Source organism: Atractosteus spatula, chromosome 3 (genome assembly GCF_055471065.1).
Source record: "Atractosteus spatula isolate fAtrSpa1 chromosome 3, fAtrSpa1.hap1, whole genome shotgun sequence".
Taxonomy (NCBI): domain Eukaryota; kingdom Metazoa; phylum Chordata; class Actinopteri; order Semionotiformes; family Lepisosteidae; genus Atractosteus; species Atractosteus spatula.
The window spans coordinates 16454380-16478747 of record NC_142708.1 but is presented as its reverse complement, the minus strand read 5'-3'; the positions used below and the strand labels follow the sequence as shown (position 1 = coordinate 16478747).

At 34.9% G+C, this 24368-nt stretch overlaps 1 protein-coding gene across 2 annotated transcripts in view; it reads left to right on the top strand.

Annotated features, from left to right (window-relative positions):
* Window positions 1-24368, top strand: part of pcsk5b (proprotein convertase subtilisin/kexin type 5b) — a 140614-nt gene that overhangs the window by 5333 nt on the left and 110913 nt on the right. For both annotated transcript variants that reach the window (XM_088910344.1, XM_088910345.1), the window contains exons 2-3: window positions 885-989; window positions 22414-22527. In XM_088910344.1, the coding sequence (XP_088766470.1) occupies window positions 885-989; window positions 22414-22527 (219 nt within the window). The remainder of the gene's footprint in view (window positions 1-884; window positions 990-22413; window positions 22528-24368) is intronic.

Genomic DNA, 24368 nt, shown 5'->3' with positions numbered 1-24368 from the left:
CTTATCGCTGTGGTAATAAAAGTTGCCTGCTAGGTTTTGGTTTGTCTGACTCACTGCAGTTTTAGACTATAAGGTTTCCTTGTTTATGAATCCACACTTCTGTTTATATAGTATGTTCTTCTTCAAAATTACAGTTGTGGTGGCTTCATTTATCAAAATTATTGTATAATTAAGTATACTTTAAAAATTTCTGTTTGTGTGCTAATTAAAAGCACTAAATTTGAGGATGCGTCATATGCAATTTGAATAGACTTCAATTACAGCACAAAAATGAAAACCTTATAAGAATATAAGAATGATTACAGTAGAGAAAAGGCAATTCAGGCCATTTAGCTTATTTGGATTTTAGTAGCTGAATGATTTGAAGATCTTAGCCAGCCATGTTTTGACTAAAGCAAAGGTATCAGCTTCTGCAATATTGCTAGATAACTTGTTCTAAACTCCCACAACCCTCTGTGGGGAAAAAAATGCCTCTTCCTATTTTTAAATGCACTTCCCTGTTGTAACACTTATTTACTCTGGAATGAAGTGACTTATCAGCGCCTAGAAGACCTCATATAATAAAAGGCGATGTCATATCTTGACAGATTAAAGTCACAAAGTACAGTAAAGACCACAGTTTAAGTTAGTTATAGCCTTGTTATTGACTTGTAGTAGGTGTTGGTATAAAAGCGTGACAGTTCAGCCATATGTTTCAGTTAATTGGACAATGATGTGACTTCTCATGTTTCTTGTGCTTGAAAATTGATCAGGGGTTTAAAGTAACATTTGCAGTCCCATGTTTCCGTGGCAAATGAATTAATTATGTGCTCCAAGAGAGATGATATTATGCAAGTCTTCTGCTTTGAGACACACAAAAAATGTACCTCTTTCATTCTTTGCAGATTGGCGATTTAAAGGACTATTACCACTTTTACCATAGCCGAACAATAAAAAGGTCAACACTCTCGAGCAGAGGAAGGCATAACTTTATTTCAATGGAACCGAAGGTAAGAACATCCAGCTTGCATCCCATGTCATGTTATTGAGAAGGATCTACATTTTTAATTTGTAATACTAAACTGTCTGATGCATGGATCCATACTTAATGAGAGCTATTGATGCCTGTTCCTTTTGTGTCCTAGTTAAAGCTTTTTTATAAGGCAGGGGCCAACACACCACAGTAAACATGCAGAGGCTGGTTTATCATAATTACAATCTTTATTTTATAAACCATGGATGATGGTGCATCATCTCAAGGCACTTTTCAATACAAACAAAAGCCAAAACTTTAGAAATGCATAAAATGCATTTTAATACAATAAGTTAGACTACTAAAGAAAGTTTTGAGAAGGGTTTTGAAAGTGTTGCCTCACTTACAAAGTCTCATATGGGCTGCAGGATCATTCCACAGCTTTGGAGCAACCGAGCAGAAAGCATGGCCTCCCTGTGAGTTGAGAGCCAATTTTTAGGTCCTAAGACTGCAAACGACTTACAGGTGCATAGGGAGATAAGAGTTGGCGGATGTGGTCAGGAACCAAACCATTCAAGCTCTGAAAAGTGAGCAGCAGTGTTTTGAATTTTATTCTGAAATCCACAGGGAGTCAGCGCAACACTGCTTACACAGGAGAGAGATGAGAAAGTTTTTTAGTGTTAGTTCTGAGTTTTACACATATGGCAAGTTGTTAAATAACTGGATACACTAGCAAGCACTGCATTACAATAATAAATCCTTTTAGGTTCTTTGTATAAGATTGGGAGAGATGACTGGATATGAGTATCTAGTAACAAGTAACAGATAAAAAAAAACATCTCCACAACATTGCGAATATGAGCTTCAAATGCAAGGCACAGATCAATGATTAAACCCAAGATTTCTTCCTTGAGTACTTGGACTGATTCCAACACTATCAGTAGTCAAACTAAAGCTGACACAGTTGTTGAATTGGTAAGGAGACCAACCAGCCTAGCCTTGAACTAGTCAGAGTTTGAAAGTATTGACAATTACTGTGGAATCAATTTTTTAATGTCCCTGTGACAGAATTGCTTGATTAATGCCACAATATACACTTTCATCTAATTGTTTTCTATCACCTGGATGAGGTTTCCATTTCCATTTATACCAGTAGTCCTCATTATCTATTCAAAAATTACTGCACTAGCTTGCAAAGTAATTAGCTATCTTGTTATTGTAATGATAGTATCCTAAAACTCTCTGACTCTCTGTGGTCATTAAAAATCCCAGGGCGTTTCTCGAAAAGAGTAGGGGTGTAACCCCAGCGTCGTGGCCAAATTTCAAATTGGCCCTTCCAATCATGGCCTCCTAATAATCCCCATCTATGAATTGGCTTCATTACTCTGTTCTCATCCCCACTGATGTGTGGTGAGCGTTCTGGCGCACTATGGCTGCCATCGCATCATCCAGGTGGATGCTGCACATTGGTGGTGGTGGAGGGGAGTCCCCATTACCTGTAAAGCGCTTTGAGTGGAGTGTCCAGAAAAAATGCTATATAAGTGTAAGCAATTATTATTAATTATCATTAAAAAATATGCTGTTGAGTTCAAATTAACTAGAGCTTGGATTCATCAAAGATGTAGGCTACCCATGATGCTGAGAAAGAGCTTTGTGTTTGAAATGTGTTATTTGCCGTTTTCTGTATGCATCAAGCCATCATTGTGTTCTTTTTGCTCTCGAGGTGCTGCTTATTATTTTTCACTCATTGAAGCAAGAAGTGCCTTTTTCACTTTGAAAATTTAATAAGCGATGAAGGGACATTGTATTTCTGTGACCCAACGATTCAGCTGTGATCCATTACTAACATAGCTCTCGAGGGTCCCAAACCCTAAAACATGAGATTTTCCATCGGAAATTGTGATTGCATATTATTTGTATGGATAGTTTCTTCTATTCACGTGCAATATAACACATTGGTTACTTAATAGAATTGCAAGTCTCTACAACAGTTTATAAGTTTTACCTTCATTACTTCATTACAACCTAGATTTGATGCAAATCTGTGAGATTTTCAGGCCAAGTCGTGAGACCATGAGCTTCACTCCCAATGCGTGAGACTTGAGTACAAGTCTCAGTCTACCATTATGCACCATTGCAGCTGGAAAATGACCTTGCTGTGTGTTACTACAGAACACTGTTTCAATATGGATTGTATTTTCCTGTACAATTTTAAATGCATAGTATATTTTATTTGATCAAACTTTGCTTAGCAATGGGAATCATACCTTTGCCTTTTTTGATGAAAGCTAAAATAATCTTATGATCTCCTTGACGGAAAAAATCTTATTTTAGTGTGTGGCTGTGAGAGTTAATAAACTGTATAGCCTATGCTGCCAAGGTTGTAGGGTGCTGAATGCATACTACTGTGTAGAGAAGTTGGTGCCAGCTGTACCAAAAGGTTAGCCTTTCATGTTTTTTTACAAAGGGAAGTAAAGAAAAATAATGGAGAAAGAACTAATTCTTACCCTAATGAACGTCAGCATAATCACACAACACCTGGCAGCAGTATACAATCACAGATATTAACACTTAGTCAATTACGTTTTGAAGCTGTATTGATGGTGTGATATTATTCACTTACACATTACATACCCGTATCTATAAATCAGTCTGTCAACCGGTTTTATTTCCTTTTATTCTTTGTTCCCAAGTCACCCTTAAATGTACTGTATATGATTACTCTGCACAGAAGTGGAACCTTTAAGTGTTATACATACAGTCCTGTGCTCATTTACCACATCCTTTTCCCCCTGCTATCCCCAATTACCTGATAGCTAAGTAAATCAGAATTGCGATGACTCATATTTATGTGACACACCCAGGAAATCATACAGCAGTGTGGCAGACATGTTCTGTAACCTTACAGGAATACCATGCTGAGGTTTCAGCAGCAGTTTTTTTTATAGTGAAACAAAAACAGATGTTTGTTAGAAGTAGGAATCATGCCTTATGTAGATTATACATCATTTTTACACTGGAACAAAGGATTTGTTATGCACTTTTTCTTTTGTTCCTCCATATTAGATTCATGGTGATTCTGTGTGTATGTAGAATAGAATTTCTTTTCTATTTTTTAATTTCTTTGCAATTATCAGAAATATTGTTATTGTTTCTGTACTGATTACTTATTTATAGCTAAACGTTGTAAATAACTATTTAACAATCCTAAGTCTTTAGTTGCTGCTGCAAATAGATGTTAATGTAACTGTTCTTTCGAAGTGAAATAGCCTGGTTGTGTTCAACTATAGGTCCTTGCTAGGTAGATGTTGCCACTCAGTATAACACGGTGATATTTTAATGTTTTTCTTTTAATCATTAAAAAAGTTGTCAAGTGCTTCCATTATGCTTTTGCCTTGGGTAATGATCAATGTATATCCGTGATGGAAAAGTAAATAATGGGGTTGTCTGATTTTTTTGATAAAATATGATTAGACTAAATGGTATTAGTCAATTAAATACTTCACATTCAGGTTTGTAATTTCGTGGTCTAGTCTTTGTAATATCGTATTATTTCAAAGGTAGAATTAATTAATATAGACATTAATGTACAATATAATGAGTACTGTGTTCTGCTTTATCTTTTAACTCTTCAAGATATGACCAGGAATACTTGCTTTTATGAATTTGACTGAATCATGTGTTTTAAAGGAATTCTATGAATGTATTTTGGGAGTGAATTGAATAGTGGTGAAAACATTAGTCATACCCTCATACTCTAGATTTTTCTTCTTTTTAGCACACAAATCTGATGGTGGTAATAGGTAGTAATAGCTGAAAGGCATTTTTTCGTGTCCTTGTTAAAAGGTCTGTTCGTAAAGGGCAAAAAAATGCATACTAGTGTTGTGGTAAGTCTGCTGAGTGCTTGCCATTTTGTGGTTTGTCTTGGCTTGCATGTTTTCTGGAAAGTCTGCAGACCACGCTCTCAGGAAAACCCGTTGGTGGTTGGAAAATAGAACATTCCTTACCATTTAATGTAAAAAAGCCATAGTAATGATTAGCCATGTTGAAACCTCTCCAGCAAGGTTAATTTAGTATGTAGCTCCCTATATAGTATACTATAGTACATAGTTTAAAAATGTGAACTGTCCTTGTTGTTGTTAGGTTGTGTTGTGTAGTTACACTTGCACACTAGTTGTACTTACACAATTCTCTGTTAAATTCAGACTGTTTTATACTGCCAGACTAAGGTTATATCCATACTGGAATAATATACATGCATGCATGGAGCTGCTATCAGTCAAGTATTTCTGTCCCTGTCGGCAATACTGCTGGAAAATATGGGCTGTGTCAGAAACCTTCAAATGAGCTGGCACTGTCACAGAGAAGCTGACTGCTTGCTAGGATTTGATACACATGAACCACTGTTACCTGGCATTATATACACTACACATGCCTGGACAGGACAGCTTGGCCCTTTCCTCCTCATTTATATCATACTGCATTTCTTGTGCGGTCCTGTGACAAAACAAGAACACGTTGTGTTTAACTGCATTTACCTACTTGATGATTTGCTTTGGTTTTACCCTAAATCATGGTATACATGGTTTCCTACATGGCTGATATCTTTGATGCATGAAGCAAACCCTGTGTATAATTTAACATATAACTGGAGTGTAGTCCAGTCTCTCAAAAACTGTTTTTTGCATGAAGAATTCATTCTCAATTTATAGCTGTTGTGACACACTGCTCCACTGCTCTGGTTCACTCAAGCATGTATACATTAAACGCTTTTGATTGTGAAAGGAAATATCAAAATAATATTAAATGACAAATAAAAAACCTCTCTCCGTGTGAGCAAACAGAATAAAGAGTGGGTTTAACAAGAAATGCTAAATCAACCATAAATCTCTCATACCCTTTTGCAGACTGGCAGCTAGAATTGAACAGGTGTTTTACTTGAAATGTTGTGAAATGGCAGTCTCTCATTCCCCTCACCAAAACAGCAACAGCATTTTGACTCCTAACAGCAAGTGAGTGACCAAGCTGAGAATCTTTAAGAAATTCATGTTTTTTCATATATTAACCAGTAATCATAGAGCACAGATAAATGGTAAATGCTCAGACTGCAGTGATGTAATTACTGGAGTATCATAGAGATCTGATCAGTATTACTGCTTCTTAATCAGTAATCTAGATTCTGGTATATTTAGTAAAATGCTGAAAGTTGCAGATGGATTCCAAAATAGGAGGGTTAGCAAACACCACAGAATCAGCATACTAATTTAAAAAAGATAAAATTAAAGTCTGGCCAAACATCTGGCATTAATGAAGACAAGTGCAGAAGACTGTATGTAAGTAACAAAAACATATTAAATACAAAATGAAAAACATTGCACTTGAAGAGGCTACATACAAATTGTCAGCAAATGCCAGGCCTTTTCATATTCTTCTAGGCAATGTGGAGAAGTGATAAAAATGTAAATAAAGTCTTAAGGTATATAGTTAAAAGCATAAATTCACATCAGGGTATGTTATGCTAAAATTGTAAATCATCATTTAAAATATTGTTTTCAATTTTGGTTGTTATGTTACAGAAGAGTTATTGCTGCTGTGTTATCAGTCCAGACAAGAGCAACCAGATACTTTACCATGCTTATACCAATATACTGTATTGACTCAATCTTTTCAGTCTTGAATAGAGGAGATTATGAAGGGACCTGATCCATCCATTTTCTAACTGCTTTGTCCAATTCAGTGTCGCCAGGAAGCCAGAGCCAACCCTGGCAAGCCATTTCACAGCACATACAGAAACACACACTCACCCCAAGCCCAGTTTTCCCAGAACCCAATTAATGTACCTTTATGGTTCTGGACTGTGGGATAAAACTGGAGCATTCAGTGGAAACCCACACAAACTTGGGGAGAGCTTACAAGCTCCAGGTAGAGAGCACACCAGGTCTGGAAGTGAACCCAGGGTCCCAGTACTGTGAGGCAGCAAAGCTAAACGCTGTGCCACCATGCCACACAGAGACCTGATTCAAGTATTGACAAAGTCAACCCAGCAGACGTCTTCCAAACCAGCAGAATATCATGAACCCGAACACCCAAGTGAAAGCTGTGTGGCAGTGCATTTGGACGCCAAGAACAGGAGGCACATATTTACACAAAGGCTTGTGGGACTGTGGAAAAAGTCACAGCCGTGTTTTCAATTATGATACCCTGGCTTCTTTGAAGAAACAGCTGGCCAAGATCCTTGAATCAATTAAATTTTAACTACCAAACAAGCTAAGTGGGCTTACCTTTACTATTCAAAATTGTCAGAAATGACCACTTCCTGCTCCTCTCTCAGAGATCTGCTGGTCCTCTTTCTCACTGCACACACTTTCTGTGAGCAAATGTATTGAGAGCAGGCTTTATATCTTCGAAACGTTATTGTACCTTTTGAAATTTTTATTTTATTAGCTTCAATAGCTTCATTTCTAAATAGTTATTCTTAGCCCACTTTATCCTCTCGGCAACAAGAAAAGCAGTAACTCCTGAACTTAACATTTTCTTTTCAAACATAAAGTTAAAAAAAAAATTCAGGTTCTTATCAGCGTGTAGGAGTTACATAGAAGAAATGCACATTAAAATATTGTTAAGCATAATTGTAAGCAGAATAAATGAATCGAAAAGTTTGTTGTTTGTAAATAATTTAGAAATGTAACTTGCATGGATACATTTTGTGAGGATTTTGTTTTCCATCCTGTTACTATTGATTCTGATAGTGCTGTTTTTTGTAATGAAGATATCACTCAGTATTTTACCTTCAAGTATATAAATAGAAAATAACTTGGACAATTTTTAGACAAATGGCCATGCTGTTAATGGTGCTTCAGGTATTTTTTATTAGGAGGATAGAGTTTATGTACCTCTTAAATCTAACAAAAAAAACCCCATCAGTCTTCACCTTCTTATTTTTTTAGGTTTGGTTTTCCATTTTTACTTAAATGTTGTCATGAAATGATTGCCGGGATGTTTTCTGTATTCAAAAGATAGAATCTTTATTTTTATATTGAAAAATATGTCAGTGGTGCAGCCTAAAGCTAGGCATTTTTTAAATACAGTTGGTGAAGTTTTGTTAAATTGAACTCTCCTGTTCATTTTTTTTAAATGTCTGTAACAGACAGTTATTTATAACACATATGGAGCATATTTCACTTCCTTAAGATGTGCTGACGAAAATGTTGACTTTTATAATGATGATACATTTAGTACTTTTATTCAGTATTACAGTATTTCTATCCATGAATCTTGATTTATTCTTTAGTACAGTTTCTTTCAACAAATACCAGACTAGTCATGAGAAACCAGGAAAGCAGTACTGTGAAGGATATAAAGCGTTCCACAAGGCAGAGGTCTACCACAGTAGCCTTGGTCCACCACATCAGTCTCAACTATCTGCATAGTGCAGAATGGCTATAGCTCACTTATCTGCATGAGAGTGATCCGCTTACTTGGAGCCTGTTCAGAGGTAAGTTTGTTAGCTGAGAGATGAAATACAGTAGCTATATTCTCGGAGCCTGATAGCACCTCAGGTGACAGCAGAGAGAGTAGTGGAGTGTTTAATTTGTTGATGAATGCTATTTTTCCTTATCATACTTAATGGGAGACAGTATATGGATGAGCACAACGTTGACTGTTGTCGTTCACAGCAACTGATGGGGCAGCAGAAGTGTGATGCTCTAGAAAGGAAACTCCTTTAACACAACAATTTTCTTTTTTTTTGTATTTGATTACTGTTTCATTTTCTAAAGAGCTTTGTACAAATTTAAGAAAAACAAAACAACAATGTTGAGGTCTTGCCATGGCAAACATTTTTGCCTGATTTGAGTCCAGTGGACCCAGTTCACTGTGATGAGAGGGCTAAGGATCTGCACCTGTGGCTGGAAGGTTGCCGGTTCAAATCCCATGGCTGGCAGAGGAATCCTTTAAGGCCCTTAACCCCAACTGCTCCAAGGGTGCTGTACAATGGCTGACCCTGCGCTCTGACCCCAAGCTTCTCTCTCCCTGTCTGTGTGTCTGTGTCTCATGGAGAGCAAGCTGGGGTATGCGAAAAGACGAATTCCTAATGAAATAAATTGTACATGGCTAATAAAGTGATCTTATCTTATCTTATGTTTCATACTGAAAATGTATAATTCTATGACCTGTTTCTTCATTCATATGTTTTGTAACTGTGTTTGATACTTGTTTAAAATATTTGATTGAATCCATTAGACCTGAGAGCTGGGATTTGTTTGTTCATCAGTACAATATAAATTGAATAACATTTCGAGTCAATTGAAATTACTTTATTCATCCCCCAAGTGGGCAATTTAAGTTTGTGCTACGCTTGCAATGAATGGATTGTGCCCTTCTATTATAAAAAGGGTCACATACAAAGGTCAACAGAATGTTTAGTTCCTAATGAAACTTCTAATTCTTATTATATTTTAAAAATGTACATGCATTAAATCACTATTTGGCATTTTGTGTAATATTGTGCCTGTGCTGTAATCAGACTTGTTTGCTCTATTGTTTATCACATACAGAAGATTGTCTGCCACCAGTAGATTTTAATCAAACTTGAAGTTTTTTCTTTGTGAATAAGTATATAGCATTAGTATAGTTTATCTGAAAATGCCATATAATGCAGAAAAAAAATCAGTTTAGTGTGTGGAGTTTGAAAGGGAACTGCATCTCAATTTCTCACACCAGTTATTAAATCTTGGTAACAAAATTAATTAATTGACAGTATCATAAAGTTTTACAAGTTTCAAATTAAGTGCAAACTCATGAACTTGTGTATAATTTAATTAATGCCTCACAGTTGAGCATTTGGCTGTTCAGATCATAATGCTCACACACGAAACAGAGGATCTCGATGAGATTCAGTGTGATGTACGATTGAATTAATCCGCATTGTGCAGCAAACATTTCACCCCAGAAATGTTCGAACCTGATCTGCATGCTGTCTTAACAATGGCAAAAACGTCTCGATATTGATATGTTGAATTCAGTTCAATTGCACTCATTCAAATCAGCTGTTCAGGTGACAGCATGGGCTATAGTGCAACAAGTCTTCCAAAAATATGTCCTGCTTCTTTTAGGTGTGATTTACCATAAAATAATCATAAATGATAGAGCACTTTTGCAAAACTTGAAAATGAATATGAGTGTATTTTAGTTGTTTGCTTTTTTTTACAATACTTTGATAAAATATAGAGCATGTCGCCTACTGTGTGTCGGTTTCAGGAAAATATTTAAAGAATATAGTAGCCAAATACACATTTCCTAAAGCATGTTTACGGTTTTGCAACACAGGAAGTTTTGTTGCCTTGTTATGGCAGTATGCATACTTCGAAACGTCATCTCTTTTGTGATGTAAATTGGAGGTTGTACACATTACCTTGTCCTTGGTAGTTTCATTCTGGTTTGAAATGCACTCATCGCCGATTTATTATAACCCTGAAATGTAAAAATAACATCGTAGTTCCCCTTTAATGTCACTTTAAATAGTGTGACCATTAGTGTCTTATAACAGCTTTTTGCTGAATTTATTTTGAAAAAGTTAGAAAATGGCATTTTTGCAACACTATTTCCAATACAAATAACCAAATACAGTTTCTACACCTCTTAAAAGCTTCTAAACACATCAGTAATCTTAAATAAACCCAATTAAGTGGCTTTACATACCATAACTTCCAGTGCTCCAAGCTGCTCTGTTAGAGTTTAATAGAGTTAACAAAATATTGAATGTGTAGTTTGTAGAGGTGTCACCTTAATTCTTCACTTGACTTTTCTTCTGTAATGTCAAGAATGTTGATGCATTCTTAATACATTGCATATATTTTTACAACCAACCCTTATTATTTTGGTTCTCATTTTTAAATTACTTTTTTATATTTGTATTCTGTATCATTTTTGTAATATAAGTGATCTTATAAGAAAAACTGTAATTTTATTCTTTGTGTTTTGGGTAAAAAAAAACTTTTCCATGCTTTTGGCTTCACTTCAACTTGAGAATCCCAAGGGTTCTGGTAGAATCAGGAAATTACTACACTTTCCAAATTTTCCAGTGCATGGGCACACAGGATTAAGTAAGAATAGTTTTATGAAATTTACATTAATGCACAGGGAATGAATCCTTTGAAGAAGAAAAACATTTTATAGGCAGCATGATGAATTAACATGCTGCAGCTTAAAATGTCATTTCAAGTTTCAAGGCAGTTGAAAATTCTATGAATTGGTTTGAAGCTCTTAAAATTAAAAGTAAGCTCTTTGTTCTTACCTGCTATATCTTTTGTGGGACAGGTAAAATGTGTAACTGTTTTTGTTTTCATTACATATTTGATAGAAATTACTGTTTAAAAGTTTTGATTTCATGTATGAGCATGTACTCCTTTATCAGCAAAAACGTTATTTCCATTACATCTCTTGTTGGAACACATGTGCTATGCAAACAACATGACTAGTGACAGATAAATTATCAAGTTAATTATTTAAGCAGTAACAGTTTATGCGTCTGATCTTGATTACAAAAAGCCAGCTTCCTGTTTTTTCCAGTTTATTAATTTATTAGCAGCAAGACTTTATTATATAATGTATATCGTTCATTGTTAATTTGTAATGGTTAATATTGTTCATTTTATTATTGCTACCATTGTTATTCTTAGTAATATTAGATTATGCTGCATTATACATTATACATTATACATGTTATTACTTATAAACAAAACAACCCTCAGGACCTACTGGTATTTAGAAAAGTACCATTCTGTTTTTTTAATCAGTAAAATTCTATGTTAACAATATATTGTCAAGAAAGAGGCTTTCAAAACACTGTACAAACTATTTACCAGTCATATTGACTTGTGTAGCTACAGATAGAAAAGAATCATTTGGTTTCAATAACACTGCTTACAGTTTTTGTAAAAGGCACCAGGCTGTTATTAAATACAACAAATGGAGATCATGAAGACTCTAATGATTAAAATACAACACCTACACACTAGTTTTCTCTCGTAGAGAGGAGTTATTGCTGAAACACAGGCAGTAAGGGAATTTAAAGTGAAAAGTGTGATTATGTGAAAATATAAAATATGCAACAAGGAGCTAGAGGTTAATGTTTTGGCTGTCCAGATTTATTTCCTAATAATTTAAGAAAGGTTACAAACAACAGAAAGCCTTTTTACCCAACTATCCCGTTTAGTAGTTAAAATAGCTAATTGATCTGAGGATCTCATCATTTATTAATCGAAGCCGGGGTCTTGGCTTAAACAACAGGGCTAAGTAGCTTTTTCCAAATTTTCATGATCCTTTTCATAAAGAAATGCCTTATGTTATCAGTTTTAAACGCACTTCTGCATTGTTTCCGCTGTTATCCGTTGGTTTTAAGTTTCATGGCTCATTCTGAGGAAGTTTGCTCAGTTGACAATTGTCAATGCCTTTGAGGATTGTGAATACTTGTATCTGGTCCCTGCACCCTGCATAGTTTTGCCTTTTAAGACTCAAAAGGTTTGGCTTCAGCCTGTCATTGTAGAACATTCATTAAGTCCCGGAATGGATCTGATTGCCTATCTCTGGACTATTTCATAGGTTGTGAGATGGTCATGAAAACATAGCATAATTAGTCATAAAATCAGACTTTGCTCGTACCCTAAGATTTAAATTTTAAACTTATGATTGTTAATGTGCAGTTATTGTTAGAGCCGTTAAGCCATTCCACTACTAGAAACTAAAGATTGCATTTCATTAGTACTATCCTTATCAGACACTGAGCTAACCCTGCTTACATTACACTGGCAATGTTGTTTTCATAGATGCTCAGTGCAGCCAGCGATATTATGGGGAGGAATTCTTCTGGGGCAATTTTTACTAAACCATATTGAATGCTAGAGCAGATTTGCTAAGCTAGCACTTGAGATGCCGTATTCACTCATACCTTTCAGATGTCCTTTTTTAATAAAAAACCTTTTAAATACAAGTGTGGATACTATAGTTACTATTCTCAACAACCACCAATTAGTCCTGTGCCCTGGGTGAAGGTGAAAAGTCTATGAAAAGTTTGGGCATGCAGTTTACTGAAGGAAACATTCTCAATCAGTTTACTTATTCCCCTGCATTTTATGGTAAAGTAGGATGGGCAGTGCTAAAGTCAAACCTACACTATGCACTTACTAATGTAAATAAACTCCTGGGTCTTTTGTTTTTATACAGCAGATTTTTGCAATAGCTAAAAATAGATCAAATTAGGTATCAGTGTCGTTTTTTCATTGGAGAATGTTTGGAGCCTACATAATTAGATATTGATTTGATAATATGTTTTCATTTAAAAAGAAAGAAGATTGTGTGAAGATTTCTATTTACGCTTTGACTCAGGTGATATTTTGTGGATTGATGTTTTGTGTACATAACAGTGGAATAAGTATCTGGGAATATCTAATTTTCTTATTCAGTGGACTCAAAATCTACATGATTTTCTCTACACAACAGCCACTTTTTAGAAGTTTATATTTTCAGCCTGAAAAGGCTGTATTCATTATTTAATGTGTATTTGTAGACCTGTATTCTTTTTGTAATTGAATCCTGTTCTGCGTGCAATAAGGCTGTGAGGTATCATATATCACATAATGAAGAACTAAATTGCTAGATTTGTTTAATTTTGCTCAGTAAAACCAATTTCTGTTCTTTGCGTATCTGAACAATATGGGCTTTTGTAATAATATGCATTCTTACCGAATTTGAATATATTTATAGGCGATGTGTGGCATTATGTTTTAAGATTTATTTCTTGGAATCCCATTTGAACTACAATAACAATAGCTGCGTGTATACTGAAGTAATCACTTGGCAGCAGATGTATTTTAAAATTCCATGAAAGTCTTAGTTCTTTTACAGCAGGTGCTATCTATTGTGGGATGAGCAAATTACTCACTTACAAATTAAAAACATGAGTATCTGTTATGGGAATATAGAACTACATTCAGTAGGTACCTCTTTTTTATGATTCTTTTAATTTCTTAAAGTTTTTTTAATATTCAATTATTGATCTCCAGGGTGTATTATTTTGTCATTATAGGCTATTGCCGGTTCTCTCCTTGCCACATGTGCAGAGTTACAGAACTTTAAAGCTTCTTTTTTGTTTCACGGAGAGCAAATAAATGGGTGGAAATTTTGCTTGAAGACTTAAAAAAGCTTCAGACTTCAGTCTAAGCTGTAACAAATACTATTAAAATAATTACTGACCTTATATATTGTCAACTGTGACTGTGGATAACTGGTAGGTTTGAGCTATTTTATGTATTGTCACCATTTCACAGTGAATTAAACTTTCAACATATGACAACATTATTTTGGATATGCTTGTGAGATTGTCATAAATACAGTTTACAAAATCTCAGTTTTATTTTTTGTCTCTGAGTTGCTTTAAGTTATATGTGGCAATACATTTCACATGATGGCAGGTACAACAGCCCACTTTAAAGTAGACTAGTCTTGGACTTTAGAGACAGTTTTAAAGAGCATTTTATACTTTTGTAGAAAAGCTGGAAAAAGAAAGTAAAACCCTGCATCGTTTGAGCTTTCAATTGCTTGAACCTCAATCTGAGGCTGTATTGGCTCATCCTATCTACCAGCTTACTTTTCTTAGCCTCAGTCTTCCGTCTTTTGCCTCCATTGTTCCACTGTCCTGGAAGTTTTGATTACTTTTTAATGTAGCAGGTTTGGTCCTGTCTGATGTCTCACTGACTGGGTTCAGTTCCCCCCTGAAGTAACTCATTTAAGGGGATGGTTCTGTGGTTCAGACAGCAGATGTGTAGCTCCTTGGAAGCTTCCATTTCCTGTTCTTATATCATCTTACGAGTCATCTTCCTTTGAAGATGGTTTCTGTGGTATATTTAATAAATGTGTCAAAATCACAACTCATAGGAAATTATACTGTGTAGGAAACTTTCCAGCGAGATCCAGAATCCAAAAGGCTGTGTAGTGTGGCAAACGTACACTACTTTAAAGTTATATTTAATATTCATTAAAGCTAAGAACTATATTACATGCAGGTAGCACCAATGCAAATAATCCACTACCTTGAGAGTATTCAGGCCATGCCAAATTTCCACATTTTGTTGCTGTCTGATGTCAGCATTATGATACTTTTAAATCTCACAGCCTACTTTAATCTGATAATGTTAAAAATGCAGATAGTATATAATTAAGGGGAATTAGAAACTTTGGAGATTCTCGATTCATAAGTATTCAGTCCCTTTACTATGGTAATCCTAAATCGTTTTGTGTATGAGTAATTAGTTTAAAAGGTCATAAACGTAGCGACCCCTTTACCTTATTTAGTTAGATATTTAATTTTTAGCTCGCAACTCACAGCTGACCATGAAGACCAAGGAGATTTTAAAACAAGTCAGGGATAAAGTGATAGGTAAGCATAAATCAAGAGGTTTCAAGAAAATTTCAAAGCTGCCAACAAAACCTGAGTTTTGAGTACTGTGAAGTCTATCATTAAAAACTGAGTCTTCCTATATCAGGCTAACCTTTCAAAATGAGCAACTGATCAAGCTGGAAGCTGGTTAGGAGTGCTGCAGTGTAGCCTGTCTGAAATGGGAGTCAGTGTTCATACAAAGACAATATCTTGTCCTTTTAAAGCTGGCTTGTGTGCTGACTCATCTTAAATCTCATATGGATTTTTTGGCAAAAGAAGGATGTGGGAACTGAATAATTATGCAATATGTGAATTTCAAATTTATATTTGTATTTGTTTGGACTAAAAAAGGTAATTTAAGTGTTACTACTAAAAAAGAGTGATAAAAATGGAAAAACATTTTAATTCAGAAAAATATGACCATGTAAGTATGGGGTAAGTCCATTTCCAAAGCGCAGTATATATCTAATTATGAAATAGGTAACTGGAAATATTTAGAGAGAATAACTAATCTATAAGAAGTACTTATGTACAATGATGACTAATGTTTAAAAGCTGAGTGAATTTCTTGAATATTTGTACAACATATTCAAGTACAAAAGAATCGTATCTCCCTAGAAACATGCCAGCACCACAACAGATGGAAAAAGAAAGCAATAAAATAAGAAGCTTGAAGTTCAGACTGAGGTTGCTAGGTATTATAAACCAAGAAAAAAACAAACAGAATCCTAGAAAGATTTCTGGAGACGCTCAAAAAGATGTTGTTGAGTTGCTGATCAAGCTGAATACTTTTGTCACTTTTAAAACCTTTATTCTTATTAAAACTACAATAACCCCTAGACGACAACTATTGCAATCTGTATTCCTATCAAGCCTGTTTAAGAAACCTCTAATGGCACCTACTGTACCTTATGTGATTAAGCCAGACAACTGAAAGAATTTGAAATCTGACTTTAAATGTTTAGGCAACTTTCACCAGTCAGTCCAATGGCGATTTTCTGTGTCAGATTAGTTGATTATCTTCCAACTCCAGATTCCCCTGCTGTGTGTGAAATGTCTGATGGTTTCTGAATTCATTTTTCATACTGTGACTTATGTCACCATCTACTTGGCCCTTTGCTGACTGCATCAGTTATAGTGACATTTTTAGAAGATAAATTGGGCAGTAAAATAGCAGGATAGTCCCTGTTTGGACAAGCAGGCACACCATGTTAAGGAAATTCAGTAGTCTGGTTTGCCTTGATGCTAGTTGATATTTGTAACATAATTTAGTTTTTTTTTGCAATGCTTAAATATGACATCCTGTGAAGTGTTTTTTGGGGTTTGTTACTAGAGATAAGTAGCAGCCTGTCTTAGTAATTGCCCATATTTATCTTGCAGCTAACCTTTTAACATTGCTGCTAGCAATCAAAATAATCCAGATATTTATGGTCCAACAGATTAATCTGTTTTTCACAGATTTACCTACAACTTTATATCTGAAATAAAGTGATCCTCAAATTGTAATGTTTGCCAGTCTCCAGAAAAAGAACTTTATGTTGTGTATTTGTGTTATTTGGTGACAAACCAGTGTCCACACTCTAGCTGTACTTTGGGGGACAGCAACCTTTGGAGTCCTGAGAGCAAAATTAGTCCTATATTCCTTTCAAGCAATATATTTAACCCGTTTCTAAAGCATGATTAAACTACGGAATGTTTGCGGTTTTACATAGTATGAGCTGAATATTTAAGAACAGTATTTGTATGTGTCCTAGTCTTTCCGTGGTACTCCTGTGTCAGCTGTTGTTAATATCATATTTAATGGAGATTTGGGGAAAGTCCCCAACTGACTTTGAGATTGATCAAAGAGGGAAAACATCAACAGTAAATAACAGAGGCGATGACTTGATGAGAAAAACCTTGTAAAACTTTGCTTCCAATTAACCTGTCGGTATTTGGATTGTGAAGGGAAACCAGAGCACATGAAGGAAACCCATGCGAACATGGGGAGAACATACAAATACCACCCCAGGCCCAGAGTTGAACCAAGGTCCCTAGCGCTGTGAGGCAGCAATGCTAACACTGCGCCATCATGCCGCCCCTGCTGTGTGTTATTATTCATTTTATTGTTGGAATGTTTTCAAAGGATCTCACATACTATTTTCCCCCCAGAAGGTGTTTTTGTTCTTTAAATGAAATGCTCTTCTCCATTTGAAAAACCCGAAACGTGTTTTTCCCAAAAACCCTGGTCAAAGCTTGCAGTATCTCTTTCAGCCACTTCCATGGCAGGAACTACATGTTAGACACACACAGAAAGTGGCAGATGCTGCACAGGATGTTAAGTAACGTTAAATCCATTCCAGCCCATCTAATCCCTGCTGCGCACATCGAATTCTACAACAAACTTTGGGAGTTGCCCTGTGCATTCAAGTAGTGGCATGGAATGAGTTCTGTATTCTAGGTTGAGGTTTTGTTTGGTGCCTTACTTGGTAGGCAGATAGTACAACTGATCTTTATTTTGTGATCATTTGAGTCAGGTGAATTGAACGTACAAGGGTGTCGTGATCTGGACAGTTATGACAATAACTGTAAAGTCTCCCAAGTAACAACACAGTGATGATGCATATACTACTATTCGTGTGCAAATATTTACTATGTTTAGTGGTCATTCCCTTCTGAATTAACCAAAATGTAGGAAAAGCTCTGCCTCAAGATTCTGATTTTCTGATTGTTCTTGTAGAGGAAGTTAGATTAAAATAAGGTCAAATGATTAACGCAAAGATAAGTGTTCTGGGGTGAACCCTTTTTTAAGGGGAATGTTGTGGTTTTGGGTGATTTTGAGGATCTAGAAATAATATTTAGAGTGTTTTGTAGTATATGAACAGGTCATCAGGTACAATATAGGGTACTCCATCTTTTCAGACACATTACAGGGGCATTAACTGAACCACACAAAATGTTTCTGTACAGGGAGCTCGATAGAGCTGCTGTACGATTCCTGTAAAGTATCACCCCTTTAATATGTCTATGTAACTGGCTGACTTACATTTTTTAAATGTGCAATTGTCAATGCTTCAGTGATTTTTAAGTGCTTGTTCTTTCCAAAGTAGAAGAAACTTTAAAAATTGCTGGGCTGTGCTCATAATTTAGCTGAATTTCTGTATTTATCTGTGCTACTGTCTACCTCCCACTACCTACCACTTTACTACCTGATTTAATGCCCCATGAAAAAGCTCTAAGATGAAAGTATTATAAATGGTCTCATCTTTGAATGGTTGAACCGCTTGTAGGATTTGAGGTAATTGACTTCTAGAAGGACTATTTGAAGGACTTGTGGTAAAATAATTGACTTTGTAATCTATCTCCTTCATAGCTTAATACGTGTAGTACTATGGCAAATTCGCAGTTATGTTTTGGGTTATATTGTACAGTATGAGGGTGCTCCATATTTTCAAATGGATTACAAAGACATTAAGTAAACTACATAAAATATTAGCAAAATCAACCTCATCTCACAATATTATGGCTTTTAATATTTCACAGTGTGGTGCTCACCTGCATTTTTCCTGTTCTAACTGATTTTTGCATAACAGTTTTTGTGTAAAAATCATGGACACTTATCAAAGAGAACTTAATGTGCTGGCTGTGGTCAGTATTGTTTCTTTTAATTGAGAATTTGTTTTAATTCTATTATGGGTAGTCATCTTGAATTTCTTAGAGGAGGTTCCTGCTTGAAACAAGCATTCTCTAATTTTTATTAAAATTGTTACTAAATATTTTGTTTGATAAACTGGCTTTTCATTTGTGTAATTTGTTTATAGGAGTGGGCTTTGTAAAGTACCCCACAGAACATTGCTTGTAAATTGTAAAGTAATAGACATTGACTGTATTAGTTGCAGTCAATCTATCTAATATCCGATAGAATTGAGTAAAACAAGCGAACCAAACAGATCCAATCAAGATAATAAAATGGGTGGATATGACATAAAATGAAAGGGATTGAGGGGAGGCACGGCTACTAATAAAATCATGATTTTAATTTTGTAATGTGTGGTCCAGATCTGAGGTAGCGATTTATGGGTGAAGTATAATTTGTTTTGAATATCACTGCTAATGTCTAGTTTGAAGAAGTAGTTAAAAATGCAAACAGTGCTTGGGTTTGCATCTAAGAGCACTGAACAGAAGTTCAGAGAGGTTAAAGTGAAGTTGTGTAATGACCTAGTTAACCCGATCTGGAGCACACCATTCAGATCTGGGCACCAAATCATGAAAATGACATAGAGAAGGGCATTTGCATGTGTTTTCAGGCTCAAAGCCATGGGTCATGATGAAAGATGAATCTAGTCTTAATAATAATCCATGTTCTTAAATACACGGGTTTTAAAATGTTGGTAATTTAAAACGTCTGGTACATACTAATGTTTTCTTTTAAACTTTCATTTAAAATGACAAAGCTCCCATCTTGCCTCAAGCAATATGCAACTATATAAGCATGAGATATTTTAATCATATATTTAAAATATTCCCCCCCCTGTATAGTATTTTTCATAAAGTTTGACATCTTTTTTTAAGTGACGTTTGGATATTTTTTAATGTATGTGAAGGTGTCATTTGTTTTTACGTCATGGCATTTAAACAGTAGATTTGGATTTTTATGATGGCATAAGAAAATAATTATTGTATTGTATTTTACCATCCGGAATTGCTTTTTAAAAAGACTGAAGAGACTTGTTTCCAGGGAGGCCTTTGTCTGGGGGTAACCCTGGTTTTATAGCACTATAGCACTGGCTTTCTTGGCTCTTTATCAAATGTGAATATTCCCTTATACAGACAAGCAAACCCTGGTTCAGAGTTTACTTTTATTTATTACACCAGTTGACTTAATAATGTGCTTCAGTTATATATGCTTCAATCATTTTTAATGATTTTTCCAGGTCATCAGTAGTTATTTCATAATTTCAGCCTTCGGAAAACCAGTGGACTTACAGTAGTTTATGTGATCCTTAGAATTTTGGTAGTACACATTTTATAAAGCTCATTATAATTGGCTGATATCTAATTTAGTTTCAAGAAAGCAAGCTTGATTCAAGCTGTTAATGCTGGGAAAAACCACAGACCATTTCTCTTGATTATGATGAGCAAGCAGTAAACATTGTTACTTAACAGAGCATGTCCAGAAACAAAAGCTCTTAGGCAATAATTCTTCTGAAAGACATTCCCAGAGTGAAGATTCCATGCCCTATTTAACCTTCTAAGCTCTCCGTAGGAGCAGTTAAGCTCATTGGCTATTTAACATTTCTTCAGACCAATCCAAATGAAGTAAAGTGGTCTTTTGCTTGCAGTGACTTTGTAGTTTGTCAAAGAGTTAAATAACTAAGGAAAGCCTTTTTACCAACTATAATGCAATAACTTTAAAAAAATAAATACTTTTGCTTGTTCCTACTTTATTCTGTGGTGAAGGAGTAACCAGTTAATATTCTAGTTCATAATGTAATTTCCTTAATCTTCCTAGTCTATTTGTTGTCAGCGTTGTTATTGGAGAGATTTTTGAGTACTTTCTAAGGATGGGCCGTTATTTTCTTTGTTACAAACGTAGCTGAACAGTTTCTTTCTGGTCTGGCCAAATGTGCTCTACATTTATAGTCCATCTTAAGGTTGATTTTCTTATGTTTTTTATATAGTTTCAGTGCAGGTGCTAAGGTGCTGGTATACAATATCTTTATTACAATCAGTAATGGTTTTAATGCCATAGGTCATGGAAATGTAAACATTTTTGTATATTTTATTTCATAATCGCCACATATCTTTACAGTACTTCATTCTTCGCTATAATTTTATTAGTGCTTTGTAAGTCAGTATTTAATTCAACCTCATATTGTACTCATATTGTACAAGTCAAATTGTCTTAGGGTTGATCTGCATCTCCTATGTCAGTGGAAAGTGAAAAAACGTAAAAGATGAACCAGTAAATTTTAATGGAGCTCGTACAGTTAAGTAGTATTCATTTTTTTTTGCCTGTTTATACAATGTTCTCATTCTTGATATAAGGAACACAGGGTCCTTCATTTTGCAATTCTAAGGAGTCTTTGTTATTACATGACACTGACTGAACTGTCTGAGGTTTACATACACATCTATAACAGAAACCTTGAGAAAAATCAGTTTCCTGATTATGTCCCTCAGAGGTGTATCTAAATTGAAGGCTGTGATGGTCCAAGCATAGAGCCTTGCGGAACTTTACATGTAACTTGTAATAAACATGAACACGCATCATGTAGGTGTATGTAACTGGGTGTACGAGAATCTGTTTTTGTACAGTTTCAAAGAGGAGAGGATATTATTAGACAGGCCAACAGTGTTTTTTAATTATTAATTCATATGTAATCATTGATAGTGTCAAAAGGATTACAAGGACAAAAACAGAGACAGTATCAGTGTCTGAAGACAGAAGCATTATTCATTCAGTATTCTAATTAAAGCTGTTTTGGTACTATGAATGGGGCAAATCCAGGCTATGAACCAGTATATTAAATATTTTATTGCACTATTTATATGGGATCTGTTGCTTTTATTTTATTAATTATCAATCAAATACAGACACTAGTAGTCTAGTAGTTGCTTTACAGGTTAATTGAAGGAACATCTGTGGTTTGTATGCAAAATCTATAGCAGTGTCTGAAATGGCATTTGAATACTTGTGTTCAAGAAAACATACCACATATTAATCAGTGGTTTGACTCAGTGTTGTAGCCCAATTCAGTTTGTGAAGTTCTTTGTTAGAAAGCTGTTTACTGTCATACTCAACATTTATATAATAAACATGTTTGCCCTTCTATTATAATTTATTTAGTAGGTATACCTTCTATTGACTAAATGTATCGATAATTCAGTCAGCTGAAGGTATACCTACTACATAAATTATAAAAGAAGAAATAAAATAAATGAAATAAAATAAGAAGGTGAAGGTGGGCAATTTCACACTATTCCTTAAGACTTTTGGTTTTCTACCAATAGTTCATGTTACAATGTTTTTCTCTCTTGTTGGCAGGTGGAATGGATACAGCAGCAGGTGGTTAAGAGGAGGATAAAAAGGGATTATAAAGCCAGTGCTCCTCAATCCATTTACTTTAATGACCCCAAGTGGACAAGCATGTGGTACATAGTAAGTATGCAAATGAAAGCCTTTTCTTTTTGAGAGCTCTTTGGATGTTTTTTTCCAAGACACCCTCTTGTCTGTCTGAGTGCCAGTTAAAAAGCTGTAATGCAAATGTAATGGTAAGTGCTTTCATAATAGGCAGACATTCATTATTTTGAACCTAATAATAATCATTAACTGGTGCTAGGCATTAAAACTTCAAAATATGGTATGCCATTGAAAAAGTTCTACAACCAAAGCCCCTTTTAAAAAGGGTAACCTGGACAAGACAATTGATGCTTGTTTTATTGGAGTAGGGAAAAAAACTGTTGCTCTTACAATATCAACATTATTTATTTTGGCCTGGTAATTATTTGTTCTTTGCAATGCTTACAGACTAATTGCTGTTCCTGCTGGCTTTTTTCATGTTTCATTGGTACAATAATGATAAAACTCTTTTTTGCATTGCCTGCTGTAATTGTGTTTACTGTTGTGAAGCTTTCTGTTCTAAACTTTAGTTTTGAAATGTGGTGTGCATGATATATATACACTGAAAGTTTGTATACATGCTCATTTCAACTGTAGCTATTATCAGGACAGATTGGGAATCTCTTCAATAACTGTTTATTCAGATACAAAAAATCAGAAGGTTGTGACATAATGAAGTGTTTATTATAATACAAATATATAATTATAAAGTAGTTTTTGACCTAGGCCTGCTGTGACAATTGCTGTTAATAAAATGGGAAAGGTTCATTTGCTGGTTTTGTTTTATACTGTTAAGCTAAATTGTTAAATGTTACCTTTAATGTATTTCCGTTAAAAATTATTATTTTTCATAACTGCTATTTCAAAACTTTTTCCCCAAATGTGGGTTTTTTCTAGGAATTGTTCAATGATTAAGTTTACCTTACTTTCAGAACATTGACCAGAAAGAGCAAGTTTAATTTTAAAATTAACAAACAACTTCCTTTTTCCAATGAGAGTTTGAACTTTCTGAGCAAATAATTTGTAAACGTGGAATAGTCTGGAAAGTAGCCACAAAAGAGATGTAAAATCAGAAAACAAGATTTTCTGCCAGCCATGACAGAATGATGAGTCATGATGAGGCAACATCCTCCTGTTTTCTAAGAAAGTTATACTTTAATGCAGTGAAGATACTAAATGTCCTGTACAGTTTTGAAGTCATGTTATGTTTTTTTTTCTCAAACTGCTTAAATATTTTAAAATTAACTACACATTTTCTTAGGATTAGGCTTTTACATTTAGAAGTACACATTTAACACTTACTGAGGAACTTTTTACATGTTTATTAAAATGGGTTTAATCAAAGTAGTCTTTTATCATAGCTTCTAGTGGATCATACATTTTTGCTTGGATAACAATCCTTGCTCACTATACAATGCGGTTTTAGTTAAACTTTGAAGTGAATGTATTTATGATGTTATCCCATCTAGTCTGTTTAGTAGTTTGTAACAAGTTGATTGAAGGATCTCATCTAGATGTTTCTTGAAAGAAACTAGGGCATTGACTTCAACAACATGGCTGGGCAGCTTGCTCCATACTCCTACAACCATTTGTGTTTGGGGGCATTTTTAGTACTTGGTTTTAAAAAAACTCTTGTCTGTGTTACCCTCATTTATGAAGAAATTGTCTGTAAAATAGTATTATAATAAATAGATTGTACGTATTTTGGTAGCACATTGGTACCAACACATGGTTTAGTAAGCAGTATAAATATATAGCGTATGCTAACAAATGGACTCTGGATTTAAACTGTCGTCTCAAGAACGTCACTGAAATGCACAGCCCCAGCAAGCACCCGAAGTGGCTCCACAGTCAAAACGTTGTGTTTCCTTCCTTCTGTT